This window comes from Nansenia antarctica (genome assembly GCF_963989245.1).
Source record: "Nansenia antarctica genome assembly, chromosome: 5".
NCBI classification, from domain to species: Eukaryota; Metazoa; Chordata; class Actinopteri; order Argentiniformes; family Microstomatidae; genus Nansenia; species Nansenia antarctica.
In genome coordinates this window covers 72,773,274-72,795,918 of record NC_137690.1, presented here as the reverse complement: position 1 = coordinate 72,795,918, position 22,645 = coordinate 72,773,274, and the positions used below count along the sequence as shown (strand labels likewise).

Below are 22,645 nucleotides of genomic sequence, written 5' to 3'. Positions count from 1 at the left end.
GTCTTAGTGAGAAAAATAGTGTCACCTTTTTGGGCCATCACCAGTTTGCACCCCTGTATTTATTTCTTAATTAATTTCTTAATAGCACACATATGTATCTCTTAAAGCACACCTGGTTTTTAAATTGGTTCCCTTGTACTGCGCTAGGCTACTGCCTTTTTAAAATTGTCTTTTTATAGCGCAGGACACTGTTGCTACTTGCACAGCACTTTATGTTCAGCACTTTATGTCCCTTTATGTCCTGTGTCTTTTATTGTTACTATTGTCTCTTTCTTTTCTGGCACAGTGTACAGTGTGTTGAGTGTCTAGTCCATTTCATTTCACTGCATGTTTTACTTTGTATTTCTGTGCATGTGACAAATAAAGCACCCTTGAACCCCTTTAGGTAGTACTCTCTCTGGGTTCACACTCTGGTTATGACTCGTGTGTTGCTTCTATGCTGTGTAATATTGCATCATGTGATGTGTGTTTCTTGTTAAACCTTTAGCCAGGGTGGCTCCTGAGACCAAGGTGACTTCTTCAGAGCAGCCACTGGCCACCTTTGAGTTGAGAATGATGCAGATATCGAAGATAACATAACACAAAGATAACCGATATACAGTATATATAAATATGTCTTTTGGTGCCCTGAAATTGGGGGACTGCATAAAAGGTGTTTTCTTTTTATTTATTTATTTATAAATTGGGCGGATGTGGTGACCAATGCGCGAGCATAGGCATAATACCAACAGCATGTTAGCATGTTAAACAGGTGGTCGTAATGTTTTGGCTCTGTGTGTGTGTGTGTGTGTTGACTGAATAACCCAGCGTTTCTCATTCCTCTCACTAGACCACGAGACACGGACCACATCCTAATATGAAGGTTATTGTTCCCTGTTGCATTGGATGTTTTCATTATAGTACCAAATAAAAAACTGCTTATCATGCTGACTGCGCCTGATATGAAAGCCTAAACCCAGCCCCGTCCTCTACAGCCTACCGTGAATGTTAGGGACAACTAGGCCTCGTTCATATAGCCTTCATTACATCACGTTCATGTCAAACAATTCAGCAACCTGCTTGTAACACATTTGGCGCACTAAAAATGTGTATCTCACACAAAATAGAGTTTATCACGATGAGAGGAGAAGTCAGGTCAATCAAAAAGGCCTTTGACTGCTAAACCTGTGTTCATTCTTCTGATTTCTTTTGTGTTTTTATTATTATTATTATTATTATTATGTTTTTAACTAAATATTGATTTATATTACGTTTTTAGGCCGTTTTTTTTTTTTTTTTTCTTTCTGTAGCACTCGGAAATTCTTTCGAAGGAAAAGCACAATACACATAAAATGCATTATTATTATTTATTTTTTTATTATTATTATTATTATAGACGATGGACCGTTTTTGGTTCCGTTGATCGGTGCGCGTCATCCGTCGCATCAGCACCACCCATCATCAGCTGACTCTCAAGGTCGCCCGCGCGAGTCTCATCATGGCTGCATCCCCCGGTAACCGAGAGGGGGGGTAACCGAGAGCACTAAAACACACAGAGACGCCCCCCGCCCTGCCAAGGCGCAGCTGCCACCACGACGTGATGTGACGCAAACAAGCGAGTCACAGATTATCGACGAGCGGTGACTTTACGCATCTGGTTCATTAAGGTCCTATAGGTTGATGTAAACTCGGTGGGCATCTCGTCAAAGGAGACGTGCGTGTGTGTGCGGTCACGTCCCACATCCTCCACGCAGAGGACAGGAGAATTACAACCAGGAGAGTTGATACCGCAGTGATCCTGGAGGACGAGGCTCTGGTCACGACTGCATGGTGAGGATCTTACATGACTTGGTTTATGCAGCGCATTCCCAAATAACCTGTTATTACAAACATATTGATTATTAGTCTAGGCGTCAATAAATAGTGCATTTATAGTAGTTTTACCGACATTGTTGCCTGCATGCATTATGACCGACTGTTTTGTACAGAGTAGAGTAGTAATTGGCATACTATTCTAATTGCAGCCTCTGTAACAACGTAGGGTTAAATATTCACATCGCATCCAACAAACTAACTGTATCTCGAGCTAAAGACCTTGAAGCAGGTAGGCCTGGGCTACTTGTGTAGATGTCAGGAGTTACAGCATTGGGACTGAGAGTTGCAGGACCATGGACAGCGATTAATCACCAGTCGTTTTGTTGCAGCGTTGAAGACTCTAGGCGACATCTGCGAGATTTTCTCCGCTTGAAGACCTACGTGCTCGTGTCTGGTTGTGTTTGAACACTCCACCGAGAGCAGCTGTTTGTTAGTGGATATCGACCCATTTACTGAAAATGGAGGGAGAGGTAAGTGCTGCTACTTCTTCTAAAGCATGTGATCACATTACAACAGAATGGCCTCAAATGTACATCATGCTTGGAATACTTTGACCAACATCTCCCATGTTGTGACTACACACTTGGAAGCATATACCATGCATAATGAAATATTTGAGAAAACAGACTTTGTTGTTTTTTCTTTGTGGATGGGGCAGGTATTATGCATGTTACTCAATCAGAGTTTTGGATGTAAATGTTTGTTGTGTGAGTGTACCCAAACAGAGTGTACCCATTTGGGGGAAATAATTAAGAATTACAAACGATGATGATATTGATCGTATATAATGATATTGATGAACCATTTGCCACTTTCATTTGAGGATGGCATTATGGCAGGTATATGCTTCCATATTCAGAAGGTCAGTCAACCTTTGTATGATTGTACCACAGCAAATTACTTCTGATCCAGATCCATGCACAGATGTTATGTGCCCTTATAATATTAGTATTATTATTATTAGTAGTAGTAGTAGTATAGTAATAGTATTCTTATTATTATTATTATTATTATTATTATTATTAGTAGTAGTAGTATTAGTAATATTATTATTATTATTATTATTATTATTAGTAGTAGTAGTAGTAGAAGTATTAGTAGTAGTAATAGTATTATTATTATTATTATTATTATTATTATTATTATTATTATTATAAGTAGTAGTAGTATTAGTAGTAGTAGTAGTAGTAGTATTTAGTAGTAGTAGTAATAGTATTATTATTATTATTATTATTATTATGAAGCACTTTGAGCTGCAACGTTTGCAGGAAAAGTGCTATACAAATAAAAGTTATTATGATTATGATTATTATTGTTGTTGTTGTTGTTGTTGTTGTTGTTATGATGACGATTATTATTATTATACCAGGAGAGGCCGGTGGAGGTACAAATCACACCTGTTTGATTCAGTCCTTACTTATGATTTCATTTCAAAGTTTGTTTTCATTTCAACAATTTTCTAATACGTGATAGACTAGTACTAGATGCCCTGCTTAAAATTTAGGGGGAAAATCCCCCCAAAATCTCAAATCCTAATCTGTTGTGGATGGCCTGGTGGTGGAGTCATGGACACATGTTTAACATGTTTAATCTGTTAACTCAGGCGCACTGCCTCGGGCTTGGCAGGCTGCCTACGTGCTGCTTCTCCACGACGCTGCTGACCCCTCTGTGACCTAGATAACCACGCCTCACATCCACGCTACTATCTGGCTTTTCCACAGTATTACAGCCCCTACAGCTATCTCCTTCATCTTTATCTACTCGTTCTGTTCTGAATGTGGTTCTGTTCTCCAATCTGGCTCTACACCTGGTCATTAGCACAGCCTCAGCAGCTGTAAACTGCCCAGATCAGAATTATTTATAGAGCTCTCCCTGAGGCATTCGTTAAGGACCTGTAGCTCTCTTCTTTACTCCCCTTCGAGAGGGGATAGAGCCTTCTCTAAAGCAGCCCCTAGGCTCTGGAACAGCGGAATCTGACTCCACGTCAAGGCTTTTAAAAAAATTGCTTTTCTCCCTGGCCTTTGACCTGAGGTGACCCTGCCTCCCGACACTGCACTTTTTGTACTTTTATCTCTGCACTTTGTATTTTGTATTGCACCTGGTTTTTAGTGTATTTTTATCTGTTGTTTCTCTTTTACTAGTGTTTTCTGTTAAGCACTTTGGGCGGCTGTTTTTGTCTTGACTACCTAACCTTGTTGAAATTCAAGAAGATAAATGACCTAGCTCGTTCTCAGAGTCTACCACTTCAGTCAGGCCTTGTGGTTAGAGTGTCCAACCCTGAGATCGGGAGGTCGTGAGTTCGATCCCCGGCCGAGTCGTACCACCAAAGACTATAAACATGGTACCTGATGCCTCCCTGCTTGGCACTCAGTATTAAGGGTTGGATTGGGGGGGGGGGGTAAGATTTTTCTGTTTGGTGAGCCGGAGACAATTTTCCACCTTTGTGGACAATAAAGTTATATTCAATTCAATTCCATTAAGGTGTTGATCGACCGAGGACGTCTTTGGTGAAGGATGTGATTGTTTCTCCTGATCTATTGTGGTTTTATAGGACGTATTGATTTCTGTATTTAACTGTGTCATATTTTTCGATGTGTTGTTTTGAATTTGTATAGATATTGTTGTTCGCAGGGCGCAACTGCAAAAGAGGCCTCAGTCTCAGTGTGTTTTTCTCTCGTGTAATTAAAGGTTAAAGGTTAAATCAGACATTTTTATTGCCAAGTGTATTTGCACATACAGGAAATTGACTTGGTGCGGTTGGTGCATACAAAACAGTAAACAAAACAATATAGAAGCAAAAGTAATCTAAAAAGACAATGGCAAACAGAGCAATAGAATAATAATTATGTTGTATTCAAAAATAGCAATGAGCCGTTGCCTCAGATTTTTCACTCCCTTAGCCTCCCCTGGTGTTCTACCTCCCCCAGCCTCCCCTGGTGTTCTACCTCCCCCAGCCTCCCCTGGTGTTCTACCTCCCCCAGCCTCCCCTGGTGTTCTACCTCCCCCAGCCTCCCCTGGTGTTCTACCTCCACCAGCCTCCCCTGGTGTTCTACCTCCCCCAGCCTCCCCTGGTGTTCTACCTCCCCCAGCCTCCCCTGGTGTTCTACCTCCCCCAGCCTCCCCTGGTGTTCTACCTCCCCCAGCCTCCCTCAGCCTCCCCTGGTGTTCTACCTCCCCCGGTGTTCTACCTCCCCCAGCCTCCCTCAGCCTCCCCTGGTGTTCTACCTCCCCCAGCCTCCACCAGCCTCCCCTGCCTTATCTACCTCCACCAGCCTCCCCCTGGTGTTCTACCTCCCCCAGCCTCCACCAGCCTCCCCTGCCTTATCTACCTCCACCAGCCTCCCCATGTGTTCTACCTCCACCAGCCTCCCCCAGCCTCCACCAGCCTCCCCCTGGTGTTCTACCTCCCCCAGGCTTATCTACATCTACTCCGTCATCACGTGGCGTAGAGCTCTAAACACCACTGACTGTGGTGGGCGGTGGAAGCTGTGTGAGTCATCACCTCTGTTCTGTTCTGCCGCTCGCTGTTACCATGACGACCGATCCAGCGGTACCATCATGTGACTATAGGGGCTATACCGTGCCGCAGGGGGAGAGGAGAGGCTGGCGGAGGTAGAAATCGGAGGACGGGGGCGGGGGGGGCGGGGCTCGTTGTAATGCAGTGGGATAGAAAGAGGAATGGTTATGGGTGCTTGATACCGTTCTCCATCCTGTTCCATGCACTACAATGTCCTCTGTCCTCTGATTTCTACCTCCGCCAGCCTCTCTCCTGGCGTGCAGTGACTTAGCGTGCCGTTTGTGACTCTTCCTCTCGACTATGGACTATGTCAACAGAGCCCAGGGGCCTTCTGGGTAGCCCTACCTAGCGTGTTTGTTGTAGTCGAGCGCATCATCGAGTTAACAGTCAAAGCTGATCAATAAACGGTTTGACCACTTCCTGAATTAGGCACGGAAGGATTTGATTGGCTCTTTGAAAAGATCAGATCGAGCATCCCAGCCGATTGGCTCAGCAGGAAGAACCAGGACCAGGATCTCAGTTGGCTAATGTTATAACCTGAGATTGAATTGTCCCCCCCCCCCCTTCCAACTCCTCCTACCTCCCCTCCCTCCCCCCCTGTGGTCTGACTTAACGAGCGTCAATGTAACTGCCATCTCCATGCAGTTGTTATGACAATGAGGGAGAGATATGGCTGGTCGCATAGAGAGGGAGGCAGGGGGGAGGGGGCTTTAGATTCTCTCACACAGAGGGAGGGGGGAGGGAGGGAGGGAGGAACAGAGAGACATGATTAAAAGTGGTGGGAGAAAAAGAGAGAGAGAGATACATTGTACGGTTCACAGGGCATGTATGCACTGTTAGTCCCACGGCCAGGGCTCTGGGAAGCAGGACTACAGCTGGCTCACGCTCTGACTGTGGCTGAACACTAGAACAGCTGTGCCTGTTAACAACCTACTATAAAAGTTGTTTGTTAAGTGAACAGCCCACCACTGTCCCTCTGTGCTGGCTACAGGGTTGTTTGAATGAACAAGGATGAATTAACGTTCATTTGAATTAATTTTAAAAGATGAAAATGGCAACATCTTCACCGTCATCTTCGCTTGTCAATAATATTCTCAACAAACTGCTGCGAAATTGTTAACCGGCCGGCGAAATGATGGTAATGTTATCGTTGGTGTCCGCCATGTTTACAGTCAGTTGGTAAAGACTTTTAACTGACCATTAAATCACTAACTGATTTCAGAGCGCTCTATGACTTGATATGACTAGGACTTGTTGAAACCAGAACTAATGTTTGAAACCCAAAAATCTACACAGTCATTGTGACTCGTGGGTGGGGGGGAGGGGGGCTAAGTTCCCCAGTTCTGATTTGAAACTGAATTAACTCCTCCCCTATTTCCTGTGTTCATTTCTGGACACAGATGTCACAATCACATTTGAATACATCTGGTGACTGCTGCTAATTTCTACTGAGTCATTGTGACTGGAGAGGAAGAGGGGGAGAGGGAGAGGAAGAGAGGGGGAGAGGCAGAGGCAGAGAGGGAGAGGGTGGGAGGAGGGGGGGGGTGGGGAGGAAGGTGAACTCCAGGACAGAGGGGCAGGGTGAAGAGTGTAGGAGGAGAGGGGGGAGGGAGGAAGGTGAAATCCAGGACAGAGGGGCCGGGTGAGGGGTGTAGGGGGGGGAGGACGGGGGGGGGGGGGGAGGGGGGTGAACAGAGGGGCAGGGTGAGGGGAGTATTGCTCTGGTGTGTTTACATATATACTGTATATGAAATATAATAACATACTGACGGTTCCTCTGAGAGGAGTCGTGAGCTTAGAATGATACGGTATTATGACATCACGTGAGTTTAGAATTATAAGGTTCTATCTCCGTTTAGGGTAGTTCAGAGATATTGAGCGTCAAAGTTTTTACATTCCATTATGTTTTGTGAGATGGAACCTTTGTATTTTATGAATTACTAACTCAAAAATGTCAAAATTTTAAAAATAACACCACACAGGCATTAATAAACACCTAATGGATCAGATTATGTAGAAAACACAATTTTGACAAATATGGAGATAGAACCTTATAATTCTAATGTCACAGAGTGTGTCCTGGTGTCTGCCTCCTGTCCTTCAGACCCAGCTTCTTAAAGGCCTCAGACCCAGCTTCTTAAAGGCCATTTCTATTAATTTTACCTCAAATTGATTTGTCTGACATTTGGGAAAACAGTTCCAGTAGTAAATGGAACTAACTGCAGTCACAAAACCAAACAAATACAATTTCCGATAATTAAATTCAGCAACGCAAACAATGTTGTGTCTGTCATAACGGTGGACATCTATCTAGAGGTTAGACATTTACATTTTTGGCATTTAGCAGATGCCTTATTCCAAAGCGACTTACACAATCAATACATTTGACTAAGCAAGTGAAACATCAGTTCACCAGTTGCAGCAGGAAGAGTAATCTAGCTCAGGCCAGGGGCCACTGGCAATCTGGCAATCGTCGATAGAAGGGGAAAAAAAGGTTATTTTAAATTCTTTTTTTATAGACACTGGAGAAACAGTACAAGGGGGGCAGTAGAAGTCTTAGGAGGCACAGTATAGGGGGAAAGCGGGTGTCTCAGGAGACGCAGTGCTGGGGGGTAGTAGATGTCTCAGGAGGAGCAGTTAAGGTGTAACCTGAAGAGATGGGTCGGCTAGCAATCGGCTAGCAATCGGAAGGTTGCTGGTTCAATCCCCGCCTCAGGAGGGAGCTGCATGTGATGGAGGGTTGGGCTGGCATCATATCTAAGGTGCCTAGCACTGCCGTTGTGCCCTTGAGCACCTGGGCACTTAACCCCAAACACGCTGACTATGGCTGACCCTGTGTGCCTCGAGGATTTTTTTTTTTTTTTTTGTACTCAATGACCCAAAAAAAAGGTTGAATCTAATCTAATCTAATGTTTGCTGACATATACAGTTGAGGGGGAGCGGCAGGTCAAACACTTGGCTGTGTAGGACAATACGCAGGTGAGCCAAAACATCATGACCACTGACAGGTGATGTGAATGACATTGATTATCTAGTTACCATGGCACCTGTCAAGGCAGCAGGTGAACAGTCAGTTCGTGACGTTAAATTGATAAGGTTCTATCTCCATTTTTGGTCAAAATAGTTTTTTTTTACATAATCTGTGTGTTTATAAATGCCTGTGGTGTTATTTTTTAAATGTTGACATTTTTGAGTTAGTAATTCATAAAATACAAAGGTTCCATCTCACAAAACATAATGGAATGTAAAAACTTTGACGCACAATATCTCTGAACTGCCTTAAACGGAGATAGAACCTTATCATTCTAAACAGAGATAGAACCTTATCATTCTAAGCTCTCGAGTTGTTGAAGTCGATGTGTTGGATGCAGGAGACATGGGCAAGGAGTGAGAGAGACACCTGAGAGACTTTGACCAGGAACATATGGTTCTGGCCAGACGACTGGGTCAGAGCATCTCTGAAACAGCAGGCTTGTGGGGTCAGGGTCAGGGTTAGGGTCAGGGCTAGGGTCAGAGTTAGGGTCAGGGTCAGGGTCAGAGTTAGGGTCAGGGTCAGGGTTAGGTGTGGGGTGCTCCTGGTCAGCAGTGGTGAGTACCTACAGACAGTGGTCCGAGGAGGGACAAACCACCTGTATAAATGTGAGGAGCACTCTGAGAAGTGCTCAGGACCCTCTCTTCATGAACTGACGTCGGCTCTGCGTTGTACTCACTACGATAAAGGGTCTTTCTCTGTGATAACCTACAGCTTTTAGAGCTCCTTAGAGTAGCCTGGTTATAAAGATCTCCTATAGTGCTCCTTAATGCAGCGTGGTTGTAAAGATGTCCTATAGAGCTCCTTAGTGCAGTGTGGTTGTAAAGATCTCCTATAGCGCTCCTTAGTGGTTGTAAAGATCTCCTATAGCGCTCCTTAGTGGTTGTAAAGATCTCCTATAGAGCTCCTTAGTGGTTGTAAAGATCTCCTATAGAGCTCCTTAGTGGTTGTAAAGATCTCCTATAGTGCTCCTTAGTGGTTATAAAGATCTCCTATAGAGCTCCTTAGTGCAATGTGGTTGTAAAGATCTCCTTTAGCGCTCCTTAGTGCAGCGTGGTTGTAAAGATCTCCTATAGAGCTCCTTAGTGGTTGTAAAGATCTCCTATAGAGCTCCTTAGTGGTTGTAAAGATCTCCTATAGCGCTCCTTAGTGGTTGTAAAGATCTTCTATAGAGCTCCTTAGTGCAGCGTGGTTGTAAAGATCTCCCATAGCGCTCCTTAGTGGTTGTAAAGATCTCCCATAGCACTCCTTAGTGCAGCGTGGTTGTAAAGATCTCCTATAGCGCTCCTTAGTGGTTGTAAAGATCTCCTACAGAGCTCCTTAGTTTAGCCTGGTTGTAGTAGTCTCTTGCTAAAGGAGCTTCTCTGCTCTGCCACAGTGTCATGTAGGGATGGGAGGGCTTGTCTCTTCTGTGGCGCGGGGACGTTGTGAGGACTTTTGTTTCGCTTAAAGGGCATGTCACCTTGCAACTGCTCTTTAGCTACTTGCGGGGGAGGCCACATGGAGGCTGTCATCTCCCCCATGGGGGGGTTGTCCAGGATTTCTACTACTGTCGCTGGCTTACTTTCTGCTCTACGTATATATGGACCGGTTACTGCAATGCACTAGGGTAATAACAGCTTTATTAATGGTAATAACAGTGTTACTACTGTACATCGCTTAAAGGAATAACTTCAGCATTACCCAGCTCTGATTTTAAAACTCCTCCTCTATTTCCTGTGTTGTATGAATGATGACCCGCTGAATATGTTCTGAAAGTCTGAACGTCACAATCTGCAGGATGTAAACATTCACTTTTTGGACGACAGACGCCGGTTGTGGTTTGAACCTCGCGTCTCGTGACTGTCTATCATTTCTACTGAGTCATTGTGACTTGAGAGGAAGAGGGGGAGGAAGAGAGAGCAGGGGGGAGGAAGAGAGGGGGAGGGAGGGGGGAGGAAGGTGAACTCCAGGACAGAGGGGGGCGGGGGGGTTGTGAAGAGCGTATTGCTCTGGCATTGCACCGACGGTTCTGCTTAGAGGAGGAAGTATTGTGATGTGGAGAATTTACCTCCAATTGATTTGTGAAAACAGTTCCTCTCTTAAATGGCCCCAACTCTTCAGTGCACCGATCTACTACTGGCCCTCATTCTGTCTCAATTAGGGGAGGCTGGCGGAGGTAGAAATCGGAGGACGGACAGGCTCATTGTAAAGCACGGGACGGAAATGACGAATGCGGAATCGAACACGCAAAACGATCGGGGATATCAAACACACACGTGTTTTGATACCCTTCCTCGTTCCATTCCTGCGCATTACAATGAGCCCCCATCCGTCCGAGCCTCCGATTTCTACCTCCCCCAGCCTCCCCTGGTCTCAGCGCCTCAGCCCCAGAGGTAGAGGTGCGTCAGAGGGCGTCCGGGCCCAGGAGTGAGGCGGTCCGCCCCCACGGTCACCTTCCCTCCAGCAGCAGCCTGCCTCCTCAGCACCACCGCCTCTGGATCAGGTGACTGATCTCTGCAGGCCTCAGCAGAAATCACCACCATGACTGTGGGCGTCGTTAGGGAAACATTTAGAATATAAGTATCTAAATAGAAAATAGAAAAAGGTAGCCTGGTTTCTTCAGATATGTATAGAAAATGTATTTAATAAGTATTTTGCAAAAGGAGAATAGTTTACAAGCACGACAGACAGAGTCTGTCAGTCAAACCGTTCTCAGAAAAGTGCAGACAGAGAAGAAACATGGATTTTTATACACAGGTGACCTGTCCCGCCCTCAGGTAAGGTTCAAGTCAATCACAGGCATTTCCTGTCCGCATCTGTGAGGAGGAGGGGGTCTAGCTGTTTATGAAGAGGTTATGGGCGATTGACCCCCACTTTCTCTTAGAGACACAAAAGTGGAAGAGGTTAGGGTCTGGTCTGGTTTTAGAGTACTGGGGAAACACAAAGGACCAGAACTGCTCTAGATTTCTCAGTCTCTTTAGGTGCAGGTTAAGAGAAAAGAGAGCAATAGACCTATCGCTAAGCCACGCCCCCTTTGAAAACTCGGACAAACAAACAACGCTCGCTCAAATTCTTCACTGACAGTGACTGACTGACCGACCGTGACTGAATGACATTCAATGACTTACAATGGCGGAGTTCAAATTTCTGATTTACAAGTAAGTAATAGACATGTTTTTTAAAGATGACAAGAATATTTAGTCTAGAAGCTTTTCACCATCAGATATTAGCGAGTTGTTTGTCCGAGTTTGCTGCCTGTAGTGACTTTTGCTGTGATATGATTGGACAATTTCTATTTTGGGGCGTGGCTTAGCAATAGGTCTATTAGGTCTTTGTGATCGATGTGTCTTTTGTCTAGCCAATGTCAAGTTTCAAGTAGAGGAACTGTTTTTCATTCTAGAAGAGGTTGAGGTCGTCAATTAAGTATGTTAATTCTGCCCAGACAGTCTGACTCAGTGACTTTTGTGACTTCAGAGTCACAGAAGTGAAGTGAATGTGAAGTGACACTCCACAGGCCTCAGCAGAAATCACCACCATGACTGTGGGCGCGTGAAGCCTGGCAGGGCGGGTCCATTTGGGGTGTTCTGGGACAAAGTGGCCCCTTGGTCCTCCTAGCATAGATTTGTTTTCCTTATGATGACTGATGGTTTAAATGGGCTGCACTTATATATATAGCGCCTTATTCCAAAGCCTCTCATTCACACACCGATGGCAGCAAGCTACCAATGCAAGGCACCGGCCCCGCTCATTTTGGGGAGCAGTTTGGGGTTCGGTGTCTTGCCCCAAGGACACCTCGACACGTGGCCAGCCGGGATCGAGTCGCCGAACTGCCGACCTTGCGATTATTAGATGGCGGCTCTACCTCCTGAGACACAGCCATCCACTAGACGGATAGATGGATAGATGATTCAGCCCGTCCTCCGATTTCTACCTCCGCCAGCCTCCCTTGTACCGTACATAGTTCAACAAACCCTCACTGATGTGTATATATATATATATATAGGAAGTACACAACAGGAAACCAGAAGCCCATCCTCCGATTTCTACCTCCACCAGCCTCTCCTGATACACATTGTAAGCCTGATGTGTTGAAATGTGCATGTATATGCTGTAATAACAGTCTCTCCTCTCTCTCTCTTTCTCTCTCTCTCTCCCCCCTCCCACTCTCTCTCTCCATCTCTCTCTCTGTCTCTCTCTCTCTCTCTCTCTCTTCCACCCTCTCTGTCTCTCTCTCCCTCCCCCCCCACACTCTCTGTCTCTCTCTCTCCCTCTCTCCCCTCCCTCCCCCCCCCCCTCTCTCTCTCTCTCTCTCTCTCTCTCTCTCTCTTCCCCCCCTCTCTCTCTCCCTCTCCCCCCTCCCTCTTCCCCCCCCTTTCTCTCTCTCTCTCTCTTTCTCACTCTTTCCCCATCTCTCTCTCTCTCTACCTTTCTCTCTCTCTCTCCCCCCTCCCACTCTCTCTCTCCCTCCCCCCCTCCTCCCCCCTCTCTCTCCCTCCCCCTCTCTCGCTCTCTCCCCCCCTCAATCCCTCCCTCCCCCCCTCTCTCTCTCCCTCCCCCTCTCTCTCTCTCTCCCCCTCTCAATCCCTCCCCCCCCCCTCTCTCTCTCTCTCTCTCAGAAGAAGAAGGTCACATGTTATCTTCTGTTCTCCGTGTGCACTGCTGTGATTGGCTCACTGCAGTTTGGCTACAACACCGGGGTCATCAATGCTCCAGAGCAGGTGTGTGTGTGTGTGTGTGTGTGTGTGCGTGTGTGTGTGTGTGTGTGTGTGCGTGTGTGTGTGTGTGTGTGTGTGTGTGTGTCTGTGTGTGCGCGTGTCTGTGTGTGTGTGTGTGTGTGTGTGTGTGTGTGTCTGTGTGTGCGTGTGTGTGTGTGTGTGTGTGTGTGTGTGTGTGTCTGTGTGTGCGCGTGTCTGTGTGTGTGTGTGTGTGTGTGTGTGTGTCTGTGTCTGTGTGTGTGTGTGTGTGTGTGTGTGTGTGTCTGTGTGTGCGCGTGTCTGTGTGTGTGTGTGTGTGTGTGTGTGTGTGTGTCTGTGTCTGTGTGTGTGTGCGCGTGTCTGTGTGTGTGTGTGTGTGTGTGTGTGGGTGTGTTGGTGGGTGTGTGTGTGTGTGTGTGTGTGATAAGCATTTCCTTGGAAGGTTAATTACTAATTACTTACTTAACCAGTCACTTTCCATTATGCATTAGATTTGGATATATTATTACTGTAACTGGATACTGGTAAATAGAACAGTCTGCAGAAATTGATTTTGTATGTCTCTCTCTGTCTCTCTCTCTCTCCCTCTCCTTCTCTCTCTTTCTCTCTCTCTCTCTGTCTCTCTCTCTCTCTGTCTCTCTCCCTCTCTCTCTCTCTGTCTCTCTCCCTCTCTCTCTCTGTCTCTCTCTCTCCCTCTCCTTCTCTCTCTTTCTCTCTCTCTCTCTGTCTCTCTCTCTCTGTCTCTCTCCCTCTCTATCTCTCTCTCCCTCTCCTTCTCCCTCTTTCTCTCTCTCTCTGTCTCTCTCTCTCTCTCTCTGTCTCTCTCCCTCTCCCTCTCTATCTCTGTCTCTCTCCCTCTCCCTCTCCCTCTCTATCTCTCTCTCTCCCTCTCTCTGTCTCTCTCTCCCTCTCCCTCTCTCCCCACCCCCCCCCCTCTCCCCCCCCCTCTCTCTCCCTCCCTCCCTCTCCCCCCCCCCTCTTTCTCTCCCCCCCCCTCCCCCTCCAGAAACTGCGGTCCTTCTTCAATGCTACGTGGATGGAGCGGTACGGCAAGCCCATCCCCCCGGCCGTGATCACCACGGTCTGGAGCTTGTCGGTGGCCATCTTTAGTGTGGGCGGCATGGTGGGGTCCTTCAGTGTGGGCGTGATCTCCAACAGGTTTGGCAGGTACGTTGGACTGGTGATCGGGAAGGTTGTGAGTTCAAATCCCACCTGAAACTACACCACCACTAGTATATCCTTGAGTAAGACACTTAACCCTCAGTTACTCCAGGGGGAATGTCCCTGTAATTCGTAAATTCGTAAATCACTTTGGATTAAAAGTGTCTAAACCGTGCCCCGCGGTGGCGTAGCGGTCTAAGCACTAGCCACTAGTGCAAGCTGCCTACCGGGGACTGGGATCGAATCCCGGTCTCGCCAGATCCGGATATGGCCGAGGCACACAGGGAGCGGCATATTGAGCGGCCGCTCCAGAGGGCGGTATAGGACTATTTCCGGACAAGGATCCGTCGCGCAACAGCGCCCCCGGGGTGCCGGAATAACGGTGCTGGGCTCGAGGAGCCAGTCAGCTAGTCTGCCTGGCGATCTCCTCTGGGGCTGCCGGCCACGGGGTCGTGCGGCGGATCCTACGCAATAGGCAGGGGATAACTGGATGCTAGGTTGGGTTCAATTGGATACCAAATTGGGTGAAAAAGGGATAAAATCTGAAAAAAATAATAATAATAAGTGTCTTGACCAGTGGTGGCTGGCGGAGGTAGAAATTGGAAGGGCGGGCTTTAAAACCTAACCCCCCCACTCCCTCTCTCCCTCCCCCCCCTCACACCCATTCATCAACCTAACCCCTCCCTCCCTCCCCCTCCCTCTCTCCCTCTCCCCCGCCCACCCCAGACGTGGCTCCATGTTCCTGGTGAACGTCCTGGCTGTGATCGGGGGTCTGCTGATGGGCTTCTCCACCCTCTGCTCCTCCTACGAGATGGTGATCGCGGGGCGCCTGGTCATCGGCCTGTTCTGCGGCCTCTTCACCGGCCTCACGCCCATGTACGTCGGCGAGGTGTCGCCCACCCACCTGCGGGGCGCCTTCGGCACTTTGCACCAGCTGGGGGTGGTGCTGGGCATCCTGATTGCGCAGGTCAGTTGAACAACGGCCGCAGTGGCGGTGGCGGCCATTTTAGATCGTTTCGGTCGGTCCCCAGCCGAGGCGGTAGCCATTTTGTTTTCCCTGATGATTTCTTACGTATCTTTGCTCACAGCTTTGATCTGTCTGTTGATATGACGAGATCTTTATCTTCTGTTCGTCGTTCCATCAGTGATATCCCTCCCTTTCTGTTCATTCACTCTGTTAGATATATAAATACAACGTAATTCTTTTTTTATTTTTTATTTTTTAACCCTGAGCTGAGAAATATAGTCCCCAAAAAGACGTTGTCAAGGGAACCAACCTGCTAAATAAATCTACTGGCGTAGGGATATCATACCGTGATCTAACTATGACCTCATCGTCATTAAATCACGGCTTTGAACTCCTCTCAGCCAATCACAATGCTGGGTTTGATCATCGCCTTGTTTTATAGGTGTCCTGAACTATTGTTCTGTCTCTCTCAGACACCCATTAACACCACAGGGCAAGGTTAACCTCTTAAGATGGTAAGACCTGCACAAAGTTGGGCCCAAATTCTGCTTTAATTTGATTGTTATTTTGATTATTGTTGACTTTATCTCCATGTCATGTGTAGCATGTTATTCTGAACTATGATCTGAGCGTATCCACACAAAACTTCAAGGTGTTACCTAGCAAAAGGCGTCTTGCTTTTGCATCATCATGTTTCTAATGTTAGAAGTTGTTTATAATTTGGATCTGGTTTTTAGGTGGAAATTTGTCAAATAAGGCATTAAGTTTAAGAGGTTTCTCTCAGAGAATGAGGGTAATCACTAAGGAGTACTCTAGGAGATCTGTTCTGCCTCCCCTCAGGGATCAATATAGTATCTATCTATCTGTCTGTCTGTCTGTCTGTCTGTCTGTCTCTCTGTCTCTCTCTCTCTCTCTGTCTCTCTCTCTCTGTCTCTCTCTCTCTCTGGTGCAGAAACTGTCCGTCTCTATGGTTGACCCTGTCTCTCTGTGTGCAGATCTTTGGTCTGGAGGGTCTCCTGGGCTCAGACAAGCTGTGGCCGCTCCTCCTGGCTCTGACGGTGATCCCGGCGGTGGTGCAGTGTATCCTGCTGCCCTTCTGCCCCGAGAGCCCCCGCTTCCTCCTCATCAACCAGAACAAGGAGGAGGAGGCCCGCAAAGGTAGGCCGCACTTCCTGTCTTTCACTGCCGTTTCCTGTCTCCCCACTGCCGTTTCCTGTCTCCACTGGTAGATACTTCCTGTCTCCCCTGGTGTTTCCTGTCTGCACACTGCCGTTTCCTGTCACTACACTGCAGAAAGTCTGCTCTCAAAAACAAGAAAAGAAAAGAAAAGAGGGGGATAAAAAAAAAGTTTTTTTTAAAACAAGTAAAAGATATCTTAAAAGTATTGCAGTCAGACAAAAAACTGTTATATATTGCCTTGATTTAAGATATTTCATCTTACTTAGGTTTACTTTTTGCAGTGGTGGCCTCTAGTGATGTTTCCGGATGTTGTTAGGGGGGTTTCAAATGATCAGGTTGTCTTGTTAACCTCTTAACTGCACTTTGCCTGTGAGCGTAAAACAATGAATAATATAACAAGACAGTCAATCAGAGTAACCACTCTCACTTTGACTAGCGGACGTTGAAAGCAGATGCGAGCAGCACCCACCAACTGCCAAACGGTTCCGGAAAAAACACTCACCGCTTCGAGTGCCAAGTGTTCTATGTAGTGTTTACCTAGCAACATGTAGTGTTTACCTAGCAACAACACTCTGATTGGCTACAAAATGAAGCCACACCAATTGATTCATTTGCGGTGAACAAAGCCACCCGTGGCACTCGAGGACGCCGACAATTTGGGCGACTTTGTTCACCCTCGACGCTGAGTGAGTTCAAAACAAACTATGCCATCTCAGCTGTCAGCGGGGGACGTAGACTGAGCTTCACGTCTTCTCCAGACGTTGTTAAGGGTAATAAATCTGTTGTGGATGCTCCCGTCTCTAACCTGTCACTGAGCCGGACATGACTGATGCTCCATGCTAACTCTCTCCCTTCACTCTCATTCATCAGCCCCCAAGCACGTCATCTGACAATCCTGCTTTACAATATACTTACCTGCTGTTTTACTGTGGTGTTATGCAGCAAGCAACACTGTGGTAACCTGTGATTAATAACTTTTATTTGTATAGCACTTTTCCTGCAAACGTTGCAGCTCAAAGTGCTTTAATCATTATATAATCATAATGTCATTATTTTGTAATTTAAAGGCAATATTAAAAAGATGGGTTTTTAGTCTTGACTTGAACATATCTGCTGAGGTTGCAGCCCTAATGTAAACTGGCTGCATTCCACAATCTGGGTGCATAAAAGTAGCCTCACCAAATCTCTTCTTTTGTACACATGGTACACAGAGAAAGAGCTCTATTGGGCTGATATGCCCAAAAAGGTCTTTCAGATATTCTGGTGCTGTGCCAGTGAGAGCTTAATAAACAAGCAGAAGGATCTTGAAATGTAATGGTTTGTTAAAAATGAATCACAAATAAAACATCACAAATATAATTAATAATTAGGTGTGATTATGGTTAGTATGACTATACTATATCATTACTAGGCTAATAATTATGCAAATATATACACGTAAGTCGAGTCCACATTGGACCTTTCTTGACCTTGAATGGTGACTTCAGCTCCAGGGGAGGCTGGTGGAGGTAGAAATCGGAGGACGGGCGCTTTGTAATACATGGAACAGAATAACGAATGGTATCATTCCTCATTGTAAACACATGGAACGGGAGACGAGGAACGGTATACAACGAGTCCTCCGATGTCCTCCGATTCCCACCTCCACCAGCCTCCCCCCCTGAGCCAAATATAGGCCTCAGGCACGGCTGCCCTTCCTGAGGTTGTATTGAGGGTGCTGTGTGACGGGCCAGGTGTCAAGGGAGCTTGTTGAGCTCACAGAAGAGTCCTTGAGCCACAGAGGCTAACAGCAGAGGCTAACAGTAGAGGCTAACAGCAGAGGCTAACAGCAGAGGCTAACAGCAGAATTAGAATGCAGCAGGCATGCATGTCACATGCAGTTCGTGCTGTGGTTTAGTGATGCTGCTGTATAATATATATAGGCTACACCCTTTTTCCTTTTTTCTCTTCTTTTTTCTACACGTACAAGACATGGAGGGAAGGCTGTGTTCCCTCTGACAGTGGAGGGTCTGGCCATTCGTGAATGATCTGCCCTACATTTCTATAGTTATATAATGTAATAGTTACATTTCATGCAGTGACTGTTTTTATGACCACTGTCCTGTCGTGCGCCTCAGTGTATTAATCTGTTTTAACAACCTGTTGTTCCCATTTGGGTTAATGATTAATGTTAATGATTTAGATAGGTAGTAGACAGACAGGCAGACAGACAGGCAGGCAGACAGGCAGGCAGGCAGGCAGACAGGCAGACAGACAGGCAGGCAGGCAGGCAGGCAGGCAGGCAGACAGGCAGGCAGGCTTTATTGATCCCCTGAGGGGAAATTAAGGACTAATTCGACTAATCCAGTTCTCACTTAATTGGATGACTCATCTCGTCTCTCCATCTCTGTGTATCTAATCTGCTTCTCTCCTCCTCCTCCTCCTCCTCCTCCTTCTCCTTCTTCTCCTCCTCCCCCTTCTCCTCCTCCTTCTCCTCCTCCTCCTCCTCCACCTCCTCCTCCTCCTCTCCCCCCCCTCCTCCTCCTCCTCCTCCTCCTCTCCCCCCCCTCCTCCTCCTCCTCCTCTCCCCCCCCCTTCTCCTCCTCCTTCTCCTCCTCCTCCTCTTCCACCTCCTCCTCCTCCTCCTCCTCTCCCCCCCCTCCTCCTCCTCCTCCTCCCCCTCCCCCTCTCCCCCCCCTCCTCCTCCTCCCCCCCCCCCCCCCCCCAGCCCTGGTGCGTCTGCGAGGCAGTGAGGATGTGAGTACGGACATGCAGGAGATGAAGGAGGAGAGCGCTAAGATGGCGATGGAGAAGGCCGTGACCATCCCAGAGCTTTTCCGCACGCCCGCCTACCGCCAGCCGCTCCTCATCGCCCTCATGCTGCAGCTCTCCCAGCAGCTCTCTGGCATCAACGCCGTGAGTGAACTACAACTCCCAGGGTGCAACAGTAGTACACAAGTTAAAGTCTGGTTTATTTGTCGTTACATTGAAGACAAGTATACACACTATAAGGAAATGTGTGAGGTAGAGCAGCTCGACAACATCAATCAACATCAACGCTGTGAGTGAACTACAACTCCCAGGGTGCAACAGTAGTACACAACGATGACAGAGTCATGTCAATCATGTCAAAGTCTGGTTTATTTGTCATTACATTGAAGACAAGTATACACACTATAAGGAAATATCTGAGGTAGAGCAGCTCGACAACATCAATCAACAGCAACAACAAGTTTCAAGTTTTATTGTTACGTCACATTACACAGAGTGTAAAAAGTGACAATAGTACAGGACATAAGGGACAAATAAGACTTATTAAGAATAAGAATTATTTACAAATAGCAGTATTTTGACATTTCCCCACTCCTCATATCCCCCTCCCTTCCACCCTCCCCAGGTGTTCTACTACTCGACAGGTATCTTTGAGTCGGCGGGTGTGACCAAACCCATCTACGCCACCATCGGAGCGGGCGTGGTCAACACCGTCTTCACTGTGGTGTCTGTACGTATTACACGCTACATGCTACATGTTACACACTACATGCTACATGCTACACACTACTTGTACAGGTTTTCCTGACGTGCAGTAACATTCTCTTTCCCTTCATTAAGCTCTTCCTGGTTGAGAGGGCGGGGCGAAGGACGCTGCATCTCATTGGACTGGGCGGGATGGCCGTCAGCGCTCTGCTCATGACTATAGCCCTCCTATTGGTGGGTACACCCCTTCACTGGCTGTCACTCTACAGAATTATCACTCACACACGTTTACTTGATTTAGTGTCATTTACGTTATCTATGATAAGCATCTCCTCTCTATCTCTCTGTCTCTCTATCTGTCTTTCTCTCTATTTCTCTATCTCTCCGTCTCTCTTTCTCTCTTTCTTTCTATCACTATCATTCCATCTCTCTATCGCTCTCTCTCTTTATATATCTTTATCTCTCTCTCTCCATCTCTGTATCTCTCCTCTTTGTCTGTCCATCTCTCATCTCTCTATCTCTTCATCTCTCTACCACTATCTCTGCATCTCTCTATCTCTTTATCTCTCCATCTCTCCTTCTCTATCTCTATCTCTCCACCTCTCTATCTCCATCTCTCTATCCCCACCTCTCCACCTCTCTATCGCCATCTCTCCATCCCTCCATCTCTCAATCTATCTATCTCTCCATCTCTCTCTCTCTCCATCTCTCCATCTCTCCACCCCTCCATCTCTACCTCTCCATCTCTCCCTCCCCCCCTCCCCACCCTCTCCCCTCCCTCCCCCTCCCTCCCCTCCCTCCCCCTCCCTCCCTCCCTCCTCCCTCTGAGCAGAAGGACGTCCCGTCCCTGAGTGTTCTGAGCATCGTGGCGGTGTGTGCGTTCGTGGCCATGTTTGAGATGGGTCCGGGTCCCATCCCCTGGTTCATCGTGGCCGAGCTGTTCTCCCAGGGCCCGAGGCCCTCCGCCATGGCCGTGGCCGGCTGCACCAACTGGACCGCCAACTTCATCGTCGGGATCAGCTTCCCCAAACTGGAGGTGAGGGTGGAGGCGATCGATCGGACCCGTTAACGTTTGACGATCGGGACTCACTTGTCGGTGTCTCCTCCTCTTTACTCTCTCACTCTCTCTCCCTCTCTCTCTCTCTTTCGATTCTCCTTCAGTAAAGATTCTAATAGATCATAGTTTTAGAACTATGAGGGGGGCTGTGCCTACAAATGGGTTGTGTTGAGACCTACATTTCACACTGAAGACTGAAACTCTTCTCTCCTCTTCTCCTCTCCTCCTCTCCCCCTCCTCCTCCTCTCCTCCCTCCTCCTCCTCCCTTCCTCTCCTCCTCCTCTCCCCCTCCTCTCCTCTCCTCCTCTCCTCCTCTCCTCCTCCTTTCCTCTCCTCCTCTCCTCCCTCCTGCAGGAGCTGTGCGGGCCCTACGTCTTCATCATCTTCATGGTGTTCCTCATCCTCTTCTTCATCTTCACCTACTTCAAGGTCCCAGAGACCAAGGGGAAGACATTCGACGAGATAGCGCAGAGCTTCGGCGGCGGCGGCGGCGCGTCGTCTTCGGCCCCGCCCCCGTCCATAACCGTGGAAACGCCCCTCACGGCGGGGGGCGGGGGCACACCCCCTGCCGCCTCGCCGATCCAGGAGAAGGTCCCGTTGCAATCGGCGGCTTCGGAGGACAAGTCCAACTCCACCGTACAGGAGAGCCTGTGAGATGTAAGACCTTGTGGAGGGGGAGAGGTCAAAGGGCAGGGGTCAAAGGGCAGGGGTCAGTGGGGGTCAGCGTGGGTACAATAGCAGCAGGTTAAAAGCTTCATTCTTTGGGCGTTTTTTGAGAAGAGGTCGAGGTGTGAGGTAGATGTTTCGTTGCAATACGGTAGCAACATTTTAATTAACAGTTGTTTTTTTTGTTTTTTTTATGTGTTTTATTTAATTTGTAACATCTTTGCTGTTGTTCTCAGTGTGTGTATATATAGGGTCAGAAGGGAACGGTGTACTGTATCAACAATTTGCTTTTAGCAAAAAACCAAAGTGCTCCAAAAAACGCGTCAAAACACATAACCTCAAATTGCCAAATGCCTACCACCACACTGCTAGCTAGCTAACTACCACACACTGCTAGCTAACTAGAAGCCCAGGATGAAATACTGGATAATGACAGTTACATAATCAAGTAGGATAAGTGTTGTTTTAACCACTCATAAACAACAACAACAACAACAACAACAACAACAACAACAACAACAACAACAACAAAAGCACAGACAGAGAGAGAGACAGAGTCCAAGACAGTCCCAATCTCTCCCTTTCCCAGAATGCTTCAGTAGGTCCTGATACACCTATTATACAACACCCATTAGATCGCCACAAACATACTATCCAAGTGCACAAGATGAGCTTCAAAAGCTAAATTAATCAACTACTAAGGAATAACTAGACAGGTCTCGTATCTACCTAAGGGAGTGCTTATAGAAACAGCCTTTATTAAAGGATACTGTAGAATTTGCGCAAATTATTGTAGAAACGTTAGGGTGCAGAAATAGAGAGGTAAATGCAATTATAAAACGGTTTATAAACACTTCATACGATGGATAGGGGTAGCTTTAACACTAGAACAGCCGTGCCTCTTTTACCTACTAAAAGAGCCGCCTTGGGGTCCCCTTTTTACAATGCTCAAGCTGCTATTTACACACATCGGCCACTAGTTGGCCGCCTTGTAAATTGTAAAAAAAAGCCTGCTTCCTACACAGAAAAACTGCAAAATAGCTTCATACTAGCTTATCCTGATGTGATTTTGAAATTGTAA

General features: G+C 47.1%; 1 protein-coding gene across 1 annotated transcript; it reads left to right on the top strand.

The window, feature by feature from the left end:
- Window positions 1-11,123: 11,123 nt before the first annotated feature.
- slc2a3a (solute carrier family 2 member 3a) lies at window positions 11,124-21,552 on the top strand (the record flags this gene model as incomplete). The annotated part of the gene is made up of 10 exons (XM_080531945.1): window positions 11,124-11,141; window positions 13,001-13,102; window positions 14,085-14,245; window positions 14,966-15,206; window positions 16,202-16,364; window positions 19,093-19,280; window positions 19,762-19,866; window positions 19,977-20,075; window positions 20,674-20,877; window positions 21,253-21,552. 10 exons carry the CDS (start codon window positions 11,124-11,126, stop codon window positions 21,550-21,552), a joined length of 1,581 nt encoding a protein of 526 aa, XP_080388071.1.
- Between the last annotated feature and the right edge of the window lie 1,093 nt (window positions 21,553-22,645).